The sequence below is a fragment of the Myotis nattereri genome (assembly GCF_964212035.1).
Source record: "Myotis nattereri genome assembly, chromosome: 7".
Classification (NCBI taxonomy): Eukaryota; Metazoa; Chordata; class Mammalia; order Chiroptera; family Vespertilionidae; genus Myotis; species Myotis nattereri.
Genome location: NC_138082.1, coordinates 86776764 through 86793379, shown reverse-complemented (window position 1 = coordinate 86793379; position 16616 = coordinate 86776764). Strand labels below are relative to the sequence as shown.

Sequence of the window (16616 nt, the reverse complement as noted above, 5' to 3'; positions counted from 1 at the left end):
TGCGTGACAGGGTACAGAGCCCCAACCCCCCTGATGGGCCCTGCTCTGTGAGTGACAGGGGGCAGTGCCCCAACCCCCTAATTGACCCTGCTCTGTGTGTGACGGGGTGGCGCCGCAACCTCCCCATAAACCCTGCCTTGAGTGTGACAGGGGACGGTGCCCCAACCCCCCCAATCGGCCCTACCCTGAGCGTGACTGAGGGTGGCATCACAACCTCCCGATCGCCCTGCTCTGAGCCCGACTAGGGGCTGCACCTAGGGATTGGGCCTGCCCTCTGCTACCCGGGAGCAGGCCTAAGCCAGCAGGGCGTTATCTCCCGAGGGGTCCCAGACTGCAAGAGAGCACAGGCCGGGCTGAGAGACCCCTCTCCCCACTGAGTGCACAAATTTTTGTGCATTGGGCCTCTAGTAGTAGTATATTAGTAGACAGTCTTTTGGGAGGGGTGTTAATCAAGTACGTTCCAGCAGTTTCACTAGGTATATGTCCAAAAAGTTGGAAGAAGGGACTTGAACACAAATTTCTATACCAGGGTTCATAGGAGCATTATTCATTATTGCCAAAAGGTGGTTAACGCAGTTTCTATCAACAGATAAATGGGTTTTTAAATGTGATGTGTGTGTGCAGTGGAAGACTATTAGCCCTAAAAAAGGAGTGTGATACTGACACATGTTGCAACACCAATGCAATTTGAAAATAGTATGCTAAGTGAAATAAGCCAGACACAGAGGTTACCAGGCTGGGAGAGCGGGAGTTAGTACATGATGGATACAGAGTTTCGGTTAGGAAAGATGAAAAAGTTTTGCCCAAAATCTAACAGTGGTGGATAATGGTTTCACAAGACTGTGAATGGGTTTAATGTCACTGAATTGTACACTTAGGGTTGAAATGATGTAAGTATAAGTGCATCTGCACAAGGAGTCTGACTGCTGAGGCTGTTTCCACTTGCTTTAGTAACATGTCTGGGTGAGGAGAAGACAGGTCTGCTGTTCCCCAGGCAGCCCATGCCGCTCATGTCCCAGTGCTGCCAGCAAAAGGCCCCGGAGAAGGGATGCTGAGAGTTAAGGAGTCAAAAGCATGGCAGGGACAGAGGACCAGGGCTTTCATTTGTTGAAGACAAGACTCAGAAGCTATTAGAAAAAAGATTTTTTGGAAAACAATAAGAGACCTGTTCTTTTTTTTATCTTCACCTAAAGATAATTTTCCCATTGGTTTTTAGAGACAGGGAAAGACTGAGAGGAAATATTGATGTGAGAGAGACGCATCGACTGGTTGCCTCCTGCACGCTGACCAGGGCCTGGGCTGGGGAGGACCCCGTACCCGAGGTACATGCTCTTGACCGGAATCGGACCTGGGACCCTTCGGTCCACAGGCCAATGCTCTATCCACTGAGCCAAACTGGCGAGGGCAAAAGACCTGTTCTTTGACCCAACGTAAAGACCAACTCAGAGTCAGAAACATGCAAAGGAAGGACGACCCGTAGGGGATCCTGAGTCCTCCATTGCTAGAGACCATTAGCCATGGTTTGGCTCCCCGCGTGGTGGGCCATGTGCAAGGGGTTCTCGGACAGCAGAACTGCGTTCGGTCTGGTGGTGGTAGTTGGGGCCTGTCGGCCTGGTGTCGGGCTGCAGAGGAAGCCCTGCTGTTTTACAGGAAGTGACAGGCTGCAGTGCTGGTCCAGGGCTCTGAGGAGCGGGATGGGGCTGTGGCCTTCATTCTCAAGGGACTTTCCAGAATTTCATGTTATTAATCTCTCAAAAAATGTTTGCATAAAGTTAATCACACATTCAAAATAAAACAGATTTTACGTGTAATTTAATGAAAGAGGAGATGACAATATAAGCATATTCTGTTCCCTTTTAGGCAGTTTATGAAGTAGATATTTACAAATTGAATTCTAACAACTGTTCTTTTGTTAGTGGCCAGATTTCAAGTGAGAAGTCTCTGGCTCTCCTAAATGCTTCTGAAAACTTAAGGAAACATTTTTTAAAAGTCCTAAAAAGGACTAATACCTGTTCTGTGCGCAGGTATCCCGGGATGGTGGAGTTGCGTCCCCTGCCACGGAGGGCCGGGGCGGCAGTGACGTGGTGGAAGGAGGCAGAACAGCTCTGGACAACAAGACCTCCCTGCTCAACACCCAGCCGCCGCGCGCCTTCCCGGGGCCGCGGGCGCGCGACTACAACCTGTACCCCTACCCGGACACCATCAACACCTACGACAAGACAGCCCTGAAGGAGGCCGTGTTTGACGACGACATGGAGCAGCTTCGAGATGGTTTGTCTTTCTTTGTTTGATTGTCCCCATCCAGAAGTTTCTCCCATGGGCTTCCCCTCTTGTCTGACCAACTCTGGGCATATTGGTCGAATGGACATGGACATGGGTCAGGCCTGGTTAGTCCTGTGTTCAGCAGCTACATGTCCAGCCATGTGCTTGGGCATGGAAAGCACAACAGTGAACAAAAGGACACACAGTCCCACCCTCCAGAGGCACACGGGTGACCTCAGGTGGCAGCTCTGAAAGCTGCAGTGAGGGAGGCTCAGGATGCCACCAGGGAAGCCGTCACTCGGACCCAGGGCCCGAGGAGCTCAGGAGAGGAGTTAGTGAGGTGGAGAGCAAAGGCTCGGCAGTCCCAGCTCTGGGCTCAGCATGTTGCCGTGTAGCTGTGGGAGTCGGGTCTGAAGCACCACAGGGCTCCCCTCCCCTCCCCAGCGTATCGGCAACTGTCCTGGAACTGCTCCGGTGACTGCCCTGCAGCTGGGAGATGGGCCCCGGCATGCGCTGAACACTCGCATTGCCTTGTTAGTCCACTGCAGCACTCATGCTTTACACACAGCTTCCAGTGTGGACGTAGCGCTCATGCTTTACACACAGCATCCAAGGTGGGGAGCGTTCTCACGCTTTACACACAGCATCCAAGGTGGGGAGCGCTCTCACGCTTTACACACGGCATCCAAGGTGAGGAAGGGCTCATGCTTTACACACGGCATCCAGTGTGAAGAGCTCTCATGCTTTACACACGGCATCCAAGGTGGGGAAGGGCTCATGCTTTACACACGGCGTCCAGTGTGGAGAGCTCTCATGCTTTACACACGGCATCCAAGGTGGGGAGCGCTCATGCTTTACACACAGCATCCAAGGTGGGGAGCGCTCTCACGCTTTACACACAGCATCCAAGGTGGGGAGCGCTCTCACGCTTTACACACGGCATCCAAGGTGAGGAAGGGCTCATGCTTTACACACGGCGTCCAGTGTGGAGAGCTCTCATGCTTTACACACGGCATCCAGTGTGAAGAGCTCTCATGCTTTACACACGGCATCCAAGGTGGGGAAGGGCTCATGCTTTACACACGGCATCCAGTGTGGAGAGCTCTCATGCTTTACACACGGCATCCAGTGTGGAGAGCTCTCATGCTTTACACACGGCGTCCAGTGTGGAGAGCTCTCATGCTTTACACACGGCGTCCAGTGTGGAGAGCTCTCATGCTTTACACACGGCATCTAGTGTGAAGAGCTCTCATGCTTTACACATGGCATCCAAGGTGGGGAAGGGCTCATGCTTTACACACGGCATCCAGTGTGGAGAGCTCTCATGCTTTACACACGGCATCCAAGGTGGGGAAGGGATCATGCTTTACACACGGCATCCAGTGTGAAGAGCTCTCATGCTTTACACACCGCATCCAAGGTGAGGAAGGGCTCATGCTTTACACACGGCATCCAGTGTGAAGAGCTCTCATGCTTTACACACGGCATCCAGTGTGAAGAGTTCTCATGCTTTACACACGGCATCCAGTGTGAAGAGCTCTCATGCTTTACACATGGCGTCCAGTGTGGAGAGCTCTCATGCTTTACACACGGCATCCAGTGTGAAGAGCTCTCATGCTTTACACACGGCATCCAAGATGGGGAAGGGCTCATGCTTTACACACGGCATCCAGTGTGGAGAGCTCTCATACTTTACACACGGCATCCAAGGTGGGGAAGGGCTCATGCTTTACACACGGCATCCAGTGTGGAGAGCTCTCATGCTTTACACACGGCATCCAGTGTGGAGAGCTCTCACGCTTTACACACGGCATCCAAGGTGAGGAAGGGCTCATGCTTTACACACGGCGTCCAGTGTGGAGAGCTCTCATGCTTTACACACGGCATCCAGTGTGGAGAGCTCTCACGCTTTACACACGGCGTCCAGTGTGGAGAGCTCTCATGCTTTACACACGGCATCCAAGGTGGGGAGCGCTCTCACGCTTTACACACAGCATCCAGTGCCGGGGTCCAACCCCAGCGGGTCCAGGGGTCCCCAAAGGTGTAGACGGAGTCGGCGAAGAAGGAATGGCACAGAGGCAGCGTTCAGGTGATCATCATAGCCGGGTTCTCTTGTCAGGGTCTCCAGCCAAGTTCTGTTCAGGATCTCCAGTGAAGTTCTGGTTAGGATCTCCAGCCAGGTTCTGTGTCCATGTTCTCTTGCTAGGTTCTCCAGCCAGGTTCTCCAGCCAGGTTCTCCAGGTTCTCCAGCCAGGTTCTGTAGCCATGTTCCCTCACTAGGTTCTCCAGCCAGGTTCTGTCCAGGTTCTCCAGCCAGGTTCAGTCACCAGGTTCTAGTCAGGTTCTCTTGCCAATTTCTGTAGTCAGGTTCAGTCCAGGATCTTTTGCCATGTTCTCTCCAGCGAAGTTCTTCTGTCTGTAGGTTCTGTGTAGGTTCTGTCTTCTTACATCTGTATTTATACCAGTTGATTCCAATCCTATCAATCTCTATTTCAAAGGTTAGGGCGTTTCTTATCTCCATTCCAGGGAGTAAAGATTATGTAGCTTAAGCATGATTGTTCGTAGTTAAAGTGATTAATTACCCACCTGGCACTTAGTTAAGAGGTTTTATTCCCTCCCTAACTTCAGGGGAAAATCCCTACCTGGGGAAACAACCTTTCTCAGAGACCTTGGTTAAAACACATAGTGCCAAGAAGGTGAGCAAACATATTAAGAACAGTATGCCATATATGCCAGGTCCTTTGAAACAGCAAGCATGGACCGGCTTCCGGCAATCCAGTGTGAAGAGCTCTCATGCTTTACACACGGCATCCAGTGTGGACATAGTGCTCACGCTTTATACACGGCATCCAGTGGACATAGCGGCAGTTGTTTCGGTTCTGCAGATTAAGAAGCTGAGGTTCAGAAAGGTTGAGTTCCTTGCCCAAGTGTAGCATGTTCACTATGGAATAGAACTAGTCTGGCTTTTTCTGACTCTGTTAAGACCGTGTCCTTTACTGAGGAACAAGTGAGTAAGTATATTTCGGTGTGATGGTATTTTATCTGGAACTTAATTTGTTTTCCACCTCATTGTCATGTTGACAAATTTTGAGTTATTTCAGCTTAGTAGTCATTTTAGCTGTCTGCATGACAGAGGAACTGCCTGCGCTAAAGCTGACCCAACTTAGTCAGTTTTTTAAAAGCATACATATATACTTCTTAGGGCCTGGCGCGGGGGGGGTGGGGGGTGGGGGTTTGCAGCGTGGAGAAGTCCAGCCGGTGAAAGCATAGTCCGGCTGTTCAGAGCTCACTGCTGGTGGCTGCAGTGTGCACCCCAGGCGTCTGCTCCCTGGCAGAGGTTCGGTTAGTGTTGGTCTGACTGCCCTTTCTGGACCACTGGCCTGTGGCCTTTCATTGCTCATAGACTTAGTGCATCATTTCACTTACCACTGTGGGTCTTATTGAAGATGGAATGGAGATTAGGATGTTGGTTGTTATTTATTCAGCAACTGGATAATAAAAGACTTGAAGAAAAAGGTGGGAGAGCAGGGGAAATGGTAGAGTTCTTTCTCATTTCAGACTTCTGTATTTGTTCCCCAGTTTTGGAATCTAAAGAAATGTGCACATGCAAATTAAGTAGTTCCTGCCCTAACTGGTTTGGATAGACTGTCAGCCTGAGGACTGAAGGGTCCTGGGTTCGATTCTACTCAAGGGCACATACCTGGGTTGCAGGCCCGATCCCCAGCAGGGGGTGTGCAAGAGGCAGCTGATCAATGATTCTCTTTCATCATTGATGTTTCTATCTCTCTCTCCCTCTCCCTTCCTCTCTGAAATCAGTAAAAATATATCTTTAAAAAAAAAAAAAGTAGTTCCCGATGATTTGTCTGACTTGTTTCTTCACGCTTTCTACTTAAAGTGCATTCAGAGTGGAGGTCTCTTAAAAGAACATGCAGAGAAGGGATATGCTCCCCTGCCATATGGTTCAAGTCCTTGCAAGTCATTCGCTAGAGGCCTTGGGAAGCTTGACAGTCGACCTTGGCTGGTGTCTGTTTCCTGTGCTAGCTCCTAACCTCTGGACGCTCCGGGGCGGGTGGGTGTTGGTGGGAGGGAACTGTGAGGAGTGCCTTGAGGAAAGCGTGCTCTGGGGGAGGGGGTGCTAGTGAGCGGGTTCCGCGGCAGCGCCTGACGCAGGACTGTCGAGTGGAGATGGAGTTAGGACGGGCTTTGCGAGGGCTTCTTCTCTGTGAACCGATGAAAGAAATGGCGGTTTCTCCTCTTTGAGTGGAAAGGTGGGAAGATGGTAAGGCAGGGTAGAGACATTGAGTATTGGTGCTCGATACGTATTCTCCCACCTTTGTTTGGGTTTTTTAAATATATTTTTATTGATTTCAGAAAGGAAGGGAGAGAGAGAGAGAAACATTAGTGATGAGAGAATCATTCATCAGCTGCCTCCTGCACACCGCCCCCTGGGGATCGAGCCCACAACCCCGGCATGTGCCCTGACTGGGAATCAAACTGTGACCTCCTGGACTATAGGTCGATGCTCAACCACTGAGCCGCGCTGGCTGGGCCCACCTCTGTTTTGACAGTTAGTTTGGTGGAATGACCTGCTGCGGGTGTAGAGTGAGGCTCGGCCGCAGGTCAGGATGGAGGGGGTGATGGGAAGAGACCGGAGGGCAGAGGAGGGCGGCTGCATCGCTGAGGCAGCACCTGCAGCCGGCATCCCTCGTGCAGTAACGTGTGTGTGTTGTGTCTCACAAGTGCCCATTGACCATTCGGACTTGGTGGCGGACCTTCTGAAAGAGCTGTCCAACCACAACGAGCGCGTGGAGGAGCGGAAGGGCGCCCTGCTGGAGCTGCTCAAGGTCACCCGGGAGGACAGCCTGGGCGTCTGGGAGGAGCACTTCAAGACCATCCTGCTCCTGCTCCTGGAGACCCTTGGGGACAAAGACGTGAGAGATGCTCTTCTGCATTCCCTTCCGGGGGTGGGGGGCTGCCCTTGTGGGGTGGCTCAGCTCTCCTTTCCTACTGGGCTCACAGTTTCCATCAAAGCACGCCTGAGCTGGCCTTGGAGCCCAGGGAGCAAGCCCCACCTAGAGTACGCTCACGTCGATGAGGGGACTTGTTCCTGCGTCAGGTCACTTTACACAAAATTTCCTAAAACTCTGTTAGCTTAAAATGTCGTTTGTAACAATGAGCTTTTTTCCTTGTGACTTTTATTTTTGTTTCATGTTTAATTGCGAAACAGAAATTCCTTTTTAAAGACCCTACGAAATGCTGCATTCCGGCACATTCTGCCTCCGTTCACCCGCGCGTGCACCAGGGCCGCGCGCCAGGCTCCGGAACCGGGGTGGTTAGCATCGCCTATTATTTTCTGTTGTTAATTTTAAAGTAAAGGCCCTCTTCACACGGTGACATCTGAATGTGACACACTAGGCATTTGCTGTGTAATCTTAGAGGTGGGAAGAACCCAGAGTCCTGCCTTCCTGCCCCGTGCCGCTGGCCCGTCCACAGAGACAGGAGTCAATGGAGGGATTGCCAAGTAAGCCGCGCCCCTCCGCACTGGGCTCTGTGTCCGCAGCAGAAACAGCAATCGCCTGAGCGTGGGGAAGAGCTCCAGGGCAGGCCCGGGCTGAAATTCGACACAGCCCACGGTGAAGGTCATGCCCAGGCTCATGCTGACGGTGGTGGGAATGGGAGACAGGGGAGCCGGAGGCTGGGAGTGTCACGCTGACTTGGATTGCTTTCTGCTGCTTAGGATTAGTGGTTTGGTCTAGAACAGGCTGAGGGAGGCTAGAAGAATGGTGATGAAAGATCTGTATCACCTTTTCTTAAAACAAAGCATTGGTTTCTGAAGCCCTTCTCCTGGGTTGGGCTTTGAGGTCGGGAGATAGAGCGATGTCATGTAGAGGCAGCAGAACGGGGTGGAGGGTGAATTGCACAGGTGAGTGACAAAGAATCAGGATGTACTTTTTGGCTGTGTTTGGTGTAAACTCCATTCTCTTTTATTGAGATTAGGAGTCTGTTTAGAATGGCTTTCCTCCAGACACATGACCCGGGCCTCAAGGTCCTCAAGCACCTCGAGGCTGGTACAGTCCCCTCCCCCGTGGCCTCATCACTCAGCAGGTCGGGAGAATGACAGGTCTCAGCTGCCCTTGGAGAGCTCAGTCTTACAGGCCACACGTCCCGGTGTCCAGGCGCCGTTTACCTGTCCTCCGGGCATTTGACACAGAGTGGTTTGCATCTCTGAGCCTCAGGAAGTCCCCATCCCCAGAGCGCCATTGTCCTCATTTGGCTCATTGAAGAAACCTTCATCAGGCCCCTCTTAGGTGTGGGCAGGGTCCTGGGAATGCCACCAGGGGCACGGGCTGCTCATGGGGCTGGCTGTCCAAGAGCCCAGCAGGTCAGCAGAGTAACCGTGTCCAGGCGTCTGCGGACGCTCGGTGCCCTGGACCCTGCCACCGGGTGTGTGCGTGGGTGCAGGCTGCTGACGTCTTCCTTCCTCCTGTTCCCCAGCATTCCATTCGCGCGCTGGCGCTGAGAGTTTTACGGGAGATTCTGAGAAACCAGCCAGCAAGATTCAAAAACTACGCCGAGCTGACGATCATGAAGACTCTGGAGGCCCACAAAGACTCCCACAAGGAGGTGAGCCGCCCGAACCGGGAATGCGGAAACAAGTGCGGGCGCGGTGGGCAGTGTGGGGAGAGAGGACTGTCAGTCACTGCGCGGCTTCCAAACAGGAGTCCTCCCTGACCGCAGGCCGAGCCGCTCCCAGGGGTGAGCCAGGGCTGCGTGGTGGCCGCGGGCAGCGCCGTGCAGGGGCTGGTGTCACGTGGTGGGTTCCTGACCCCCTTTCTGCCTGTGCAGTGGGCTCGGCCTGATCCTGGGGTTCCCACATCTGTGGTTCCCATTGGTTTGGTCCAAAGGAAAGGTCTTCCGTTTCTTCCTGGCGTTGGGCATCATGCGGGTGATGTTGGAGAGCGAGATCCGCTCTGAAGATGCAGGCATCCTAGGACAAGTCGCGACAAGGCCTCGCTCCAGAACCCCGGAGAACTTACGTCACGAACTCTGAGCCTCATTTCCTTATGTGTAAATAGAGATGGTACCACTAAGCTTTTCATGAGAATTCAGTGAGACGACCAGTGACGGTTCCTGGCCGGTGCTTGGCGACAGCGGGTACTGCACTGTGTGGGTCTCCCTTCCCTTATCTGCTGGCAGGGCTCCTCTGTGGCTGTGCCACGCCTCGTCCACTAGCTCCTGAATGTTGGCCAGGCTAGCAAATGGCGCCTGCGGTTCCTGGCACCTCAGGTGCCATTGGAGAGCAGCGGATGTGTGTCTGCCCCGCGCATGTATTGCAGACAGGCACGCAGTAAATCCTCGTCCATTTGCTTACCTAGTTGTTCCAGCCCATGGATCACCAGTCCTTTCTGGAGGTCTACACAGACTGGGGAAGTGCGTGGAGCATCCTAAGTAAAAATGATTTCAATAACACTATTCCAGTAAAAGCCATTGTGGAAAATGAACCAGATATTTAGAACTTTAGGAACCTTTATACTGCAGACGATGGGTTTGACCCCCCAGCGAAAGACACAACCGCGTGCTCATTTCAGTCTCTCGGCTCACATGTGACTATTTCATGGGCGTACTGTGGATTAAAGGAATTACGATTAGAGCAATTCTTATATCAACAAAAAGCGCCTGACCCTAAATCAGTGGTTCTCAATCTTCCTAATGCCTAGACCCTTTAATACAGTTCCTCATGTTGTAGTGACCCCCAACTATAAAATTATTTTTGTTGCTACTTCATAACTGTAATTTTGCTACTGGCCTGCATAGTTTCTGTTGAAAAATCAGCTGACAGTCGTATGGGTACTCCCTTGTAGGTAACTGGCGGTTTTTCTCTTGCTGCTTTTAAGATTCTCTCTTTGTCTTTTGCTCTTGACATTTTAATTATGTGTCTTGGTGTGGTACTCTTTGGATTCCTTTTGTTTGGGGTTCTCTGCGCTTCCTGGACTTGGAAGTCTATTTCTTTCACCAGGTTTCACAGTTTTCTGTCATTATTTCTTCAAAGAGGTTTTCAATATCTTGCTCTCTCTCTTCTTCTGGCACCCCTATAATTCGGATGTTGGTACACTTGAAGCTGTCCCAGAGGCTCCTTACACTATCTTCATATTTTTTGGATTCTTTTTTCATTTTGCTTTTCCGGTTGGGTGTTTTTTACTTCTTCATATTTCAAATCTTTGACTTGATTCTTGGGATCCTCTGGTCTGCTGTTGGGAGTCTGTATAATATTCTTTATTTCAGTCAGTGTATGCTTAATTTCTAGTTGGTTCTTTATCACAACATCCAGGGTCTCACTAGATTTCTTGAGGGTCTCATTAAGTTTATCAGCGGTTTCTAGAAAATTCTTGAAAAACCTTAAAAGTGTGGCTTTGAACTCTATATCCAGTAGTTTGCTTTCCTCCATTTCTGTCATTTGTGTCCTGTTTCTTTGTCTCCGCATTTTTTATGCTTTTTGTGTCAATGGAGTGGCTTTCTGTGCTAAGCGTCCTGTAGGGCCCAGTGGCTCAGCCTCCCCAATTACCTGAGGTAGACACTCTTGGTGCACCCCCTTGTGGGCTTTGTGCACAGTCTTGTTGTAGTTAAGCCTTGATTGTTGTAGGTATGACTGGGAGGAATTGACCTCCAGGCCAATTGTCTGTGAGAATCAGCTGTGTCTACGGTGGGATAACTTCTGTGCTGGAGACACCCTTCTGGGGCAAGACTTGCTTCAGTGGGGCTTTGGTGCTCACTGAGTCTGCCCCCTGAGTGTGTCCCTTATGGATATGAGGAGTTGTAATTGGATGGTCCCACTCTGACCACTGGGGACACTGGCTCTTGGATCTAAGGAGGTGCTAATCTAGCCTCTGCCTGTGGCTAACCAGCAGAAGCCAGCTGTAAAGCAGTGCAAGTTGCTGTGGGGCCTTGGGCCAGCTGCAGTTTGTTAAGTAATTTTCAGATTACAAAGGGCCGGGCCTTTCATATGCACAGCTTGGGTGGGGCGGGGCCCCAGGGATCAACAGGGCAGGTGGAGCAAGCAGTATGGCTGCTCTCAGTCCTGCCCTCAGAGGCCCCAGCAATCTCTGCGAGCACCTCCGAGAGAAAGCTGCCCTCGAGTTCCGACCAATGCCAGACAGTCCCATTTCTCCCGTATGAGTCTGGGTCCCCAGAGACTCCCCTGGAACTGGAGCTCAGAGCTTGAGACTCCCTCCCGATTGAAAAAGACAATCGTGTCCTCAGCCGCCAGCCCTCTCCGCATGCACCTCCGCACCTTTGTATTTTACTTCCTCACCGCACCTCCTCTGAATCTCGGTATGCTTTTTTCTTTCCTTCTAGTTGTAGAATTTCCACTCAGCCAGCCTTCCTGTAGTTCTGGATGATGTCTGTTCCGTCTTTTAGTTGTATTTTTGAAGTGGTTGTGCGAGGCAGCAATCTCCGGTGTTTACCTATGCCATCATCTTGGTTTCTCTCCTCTATGTCCTCTTTAGAAAAGTGTTTATTTAGGTCCATTGCCCATTTTTTGATTGGTTGTTTATCTTCCTTTTGTTAAATTGTATGAGTTCCCTGTAAATGTTGAGATTAAACTTTTATTGGAGATAACACTGGCAAATATGTTCTCCCATGCAGTGGACTTTCTTGTTGTTTTGATGATGGTTTCTTTTGCTGTGCAGCAGCTTTTTATTTTGATGTAGTTCCATTTGTTTATTTTCTCCTTAGTTTCCATTGCCCTAAAGCTGTATCAGTGAAGATATTGCTACGACATATGTCTGATATTTTGCTGCCTATGGATTCTTCTAAGATTTTTATGGTTTCCCATTTTACATTTAAGTTCTTTAGCCATTTTGAGTTTGTTTTTGTGTATGGTGTGAGTTGGTGATCTAGTTTCATTTTTGTGTGTCTATCTGTCCAATTTTCCCAACACTGTTTATTGAAGACTGTCTTGACTCCATTGTATGCTCTTGTCTTCTTTGTCAAATATTAATTGAGCATAATGGCTTGGGTCAACTTCTGGGTTCTCTGTTCTGTTCCATTGGTCTATATGTCTGTTCCTGTGCCAGCACCAGGCAGTTTTGAGTACCGTGGCTTGGTAATATAGCTTGATATCTGGTATTATGATCCCTCCAACTTTGTTCTTTCTCAGAATTTCTGCACTATTCAGGGTCATTTTTTATTTCATTTGAATTTCTGGAGAGTTCGTTCTAGGCCTGTGAAATATGTTATTGGTATTTTAATGGGGAGTGCATTGAATCTATAAATTGCTTTGAGTAGTATGGACATTTTAATGTTGTTGATTCTTCCAATCCATGAACACGGTATATTCTCCTAATTGTTTATGTCTTCCTCTATCTCTTTTTTTCAACGTCCTGTAGTTTTCCGAGTACTGGTCTTTCACCTCCTTAGTTAAGTTTATTTCTAGGTGTCTTACTTTTTTGATGCAATAGTAAATGGGATTGTTAGTTTCTCTTTCTGTGAGTTCATTATCTATATATATAAAAGCCAAGCCACTGGAATGCCAGAACAACCAGTTCTTATGACACGCACTGCGGCCAGCCAGCCGGCCTGATGGGGGGTAAGGGGGGCAGCCCCACCCCCCGGCTGGACATGCCCCCAATTGCCCCCCCTCCCTGATCAGGGGTGGGCTCAACCTCCTGCATCCCATCCCCCCTGCCAGCTTGGCTTGATCAGCCCCCATGGTTGCATATGGCCAGACCTCACCCATGCACCAATTCATGCATCGGGCCTCTAGTTGATGTATAAAAAAAGCCATAGATTTCTGGGTGTTAATTTTGTATCTTGCTACATTGCCAAATTCATTTATCAAGTCTAGTAGTTTTTTGAGGGAGTCTTTGGGATTTTCTATGTACAATATCATGTCATCTGAAAATAATGACAGTTCTTCTTTTCCAATTTGGATGCCGTTTATTTTTTATTTATTTATATTTTTTAAATATGTTTTTATTGGTTTCAGAGAGGAAGGGGGAGAGAGAGAGAGAGAGAGAGAGAGAAACACCAGTGATAAGAGAGAATCATTGATCACTGCCTCCTTCACTCCCCCTACTGGGAATCAAGCCTGCAACCTGAGCACGTGCCCTTGACTGGAATTGAACCTGGGACCCTCCAGTCTGCAGGCTGACATTCTAGCCATTGAGCCAAACCAACTAGGGCTTGGATGCCTTTTATTTCTTCTTGTCTAATTGCTATGGCTGGCACTTCCAGTTCTATGTCGAACAGGAGTGGTGGTGAATGTGGGCATCCTTATCTTGTTCCTGTTCTTAGAGGAAATGGTTTTAGTTTTTGCCCATTGACTATGATGTTGGCTGTAGGCTTGTCATATATGGCCTTTATCATGTTGAGATATGCTCCCCCTATTCCCAGTTTGCTAAGAGTTTTTATCAAAAATGGGTGTTGGATTTTGTCAAATGTTTTTTCTGCGTCTATCAATATGATCATGTGATTTTTGTCTTTCATTCTGTTTATGTGATCACGTTTATTGATTTGTGAATATTGTACCAGCCTTGCATCCCTGTAATAAATCCCACTTGCTTATGGTATATGATCTTTTTAATATATTGCTGGATGCAGTTTGCTAATACTTTGTTGAGGATTTTAGCATCTATGTTCATCAGACATATTGGCCTGTAATGCTCTTTATTTGTAGTGTCTTTATCTGGTTTTGGAATTAGGATAATGCTGGCCTCATAAAAAGAGTTTGAAAGTGTTCCTTCCTCTTGGATTTTCTGAAACAGTTTGAGGAGTATAGGTGATAGTCTTTTTTGAATGTTTGGTAAAACTCACCTGTGAAGCTGTCCAGACGTGGGGTTTTGTTTAGTGGGAGTTTTTTTTATTATTATTAATTCTTCTATTTCATCAGTTGTTATTGGCCTATTCAGATTTTTTTATTCTTCCTTATTCAGCTTTGGGAGTTTGTATTTTTTTAGGAATTTGTCTATTTCATCCACATTGTCCAGCTTGTTGGCATATAGTTGTTCATAGTATTTTCTTACCATCTTTATTTCTGTGATGCCCATGGTTACTCCTCCACTTTCGTTTCTGATCTTATTTATTTGGGTCCTCCTTCCTTGTTTCTTGATGAGTCTGGCTAATGGTTCATCAATCTTGTTTATCTTTCGAAGAACCAGCTCTTGTTTTCATTGATTTTTTTGGATTTTTTTTTTGTCTCTATATTATTTATTTCTACTCTAATCTTTATTATTTCCTTCTGTCTGCTTACTCTGGGCTTTTGTTGTTCTCGTTCTAGTTCTTTAAGTTGTAGGGCTAAATAGTTTATTGCTGATTTTTCTTGTTTTTTGAGGTGGTATACCTGTAGTGCTATGAACTTCCCTCTCAGGACTGCTTTTGCTGTGTCCCAGAGATTTTGGGTTGCTGTGTATTCATTTTCATTTGTTTCCAGGAAGTTTTTTATTTCTTTCTTGATCTTGTTGGTAACCCATTCATTGTTTAATAACATGCTATTTAGCCGCATGTGTTTGAATGTTTTTGGGTGTTTTTACTTTAGTTGATTTCTAATTTCATTCCACTGTAATCTGAGAGGATGCTTGATATGATTTAAATCTTCTTGAATATGTAGAGACTTGTTTTATGTCCTAACATGTGGTCTATCTTTGTGAATGACCCATGTGCACTTGAGAAGAATGTATATTCTGCGTTGGGGTGAAATGTTCTATAAATGTCAATTAAATCCATCAGATCCAGTGTGTCCTTTAGAGTCTCTGTTTCCTTGTTAAGTTTTTGTCTAGAATATCTATCCAGTGAAGTCATTGGGTTGTTAAAGTCCCCTACTATGACTGTATTGTTGTCGATCTCTCCATTAAAATCCTCTAGAAGATTTTTTATATATTTAGGTGCTCCTATGTTGGGTGCATATATGTTTACCAGGCTTATATCTTCTTGTTGGATCGATCCCTTCTGTATTATATAGTGACCTTTGTTGTCTCTTGTGATAGCCTTCATTTTACTACTACATATTGCTACTCCAGCATTTTTTTTTTTTCCATTTGCATGGAAAAATTTTTTCCATCCTTTCACTCTCATCCTATGTGTGTCTTTCATTTTGAGGTGGTCTCATGTAGACAGCATATAGTTGGGTCATGTTTTTGTATCCATTCTGCTACCCTATGCTTTTTGACTAGAGCATTTAGTCCATTTACATTTAGAGTTATTATTGATAGGTACTTATTTATTGCCATTTTAATTCTGTATGCCTAGTTTTCTCTCTCCATTTCTTCTCATTACAGCAGTCTCTTTAGCATTTCTTGTAATGTTGGCTTGGTGGTGATGTACTCCTTTAGCCCTTTTTTGTCTGGGAAGCTCTTTATTTGACTGTTTATTTTGAATGATAGCCTTGCTGGATATAGTAACCTTGGTCTCAGATCCTTGCTTTCCATTACCTTGAGTACTTCATGCCATTCCCTTCTGGCCTGTAGAGTTTCTGATGAGAAATCAGGTGTCAATCTTATGGGAACTCCTTTGTAGGTAAGAGTTTTGTTTTCTCTTTCTGCCTTTAAGATTCTCTCTTTGTCTTTAATTTTTGGCATTTTAATTATGATGTGTCTGGGTGTGAGCCTGTTTAGGTTCTTCTTGTTTGTGGTTCTCTGTGCCTCCTGAACTTGTGTGACTTTTTCCTTTACCAGGTTAGGGAAGTTTTCTGCCATTATTTCTTCAAACACCTCCTCTATGCCTTTCTCCCTTTCTGCGTCTTCTGGCACACCTGCTATTCTAATATTGTTATGTTTCACTTTGTCTCACAGCTCCCTTAAGCTGTCCTTCTATTTCGTAATTGTTTTTTTCTTTTTAGTTTTCTGATTGAGTGATATTTTCAAGTCTGTCTTCTAATTCACTGATTCGATTCTCAGCTTCTCCTAATCTGCTGTGTGTTCTTTCCAACATGTTCTTTATTTGTGTTATGTCATTCTTTATCTCAGACCATTCTTTTTTCATCGTTACTGTATCTTTTTCATGCTGTTAAGCATCTTTACCACCATTACTCTGAACTCTGTTTCAGATACATTTCTTATCTCTGCTTCATTTATCTCTTCTTCTGGACAATTCTCTAGTTCTTTCATTTGGGGGTTGTTTCTTTGTCTCCTCATTTTGGCTTTCTGTTTGGTTTTGTGACTATGTATTGGGTAGATCTTCCTACACTTCTCAATCTCTAGTGCAGACAGTGTTAAAGGCTGTTTCTGACTAATTAGAGCAGGCAAAGACTCAAAGCCCCCAGAGACCACCTCTGCCTACAGACTAGTACAGTGGTTCTCAACCTTCCTAATGCCACGACCCTTTAATACAGTTCCTCATGTTGTGGTGACCCCCAACCA

The 16616-nt window shown here is 47.4% G+C and overlaps 1 protein-coding gene across 1 annotated transcript in view; it reads left to right on the top strand.

The window, feature by feature from the left end:
• The window catches only part of CLASP1 (cytoplasmic linker associated protein 1), a 273563-nt gene that overhangs the window by 232474 nt on the left and 24473 nt on the right, over nt 1-16616 (top strand). Inside the window, exons 35-37 of the mRNA XM_081096080.1 lie at nt 2025-2271; nt 7003-7193; nt 8758-8886. Of these exons, the coding sequence (XP_080952206.1) occupies nt 2025-2271; nt 7003-7193; nt 8758-8886 (567 nt within the window). The remainder of the gene's footprint in view (nt 1-2024; nt 2272-7002; nt 7194-8757; nt 8887-16616) is intronic.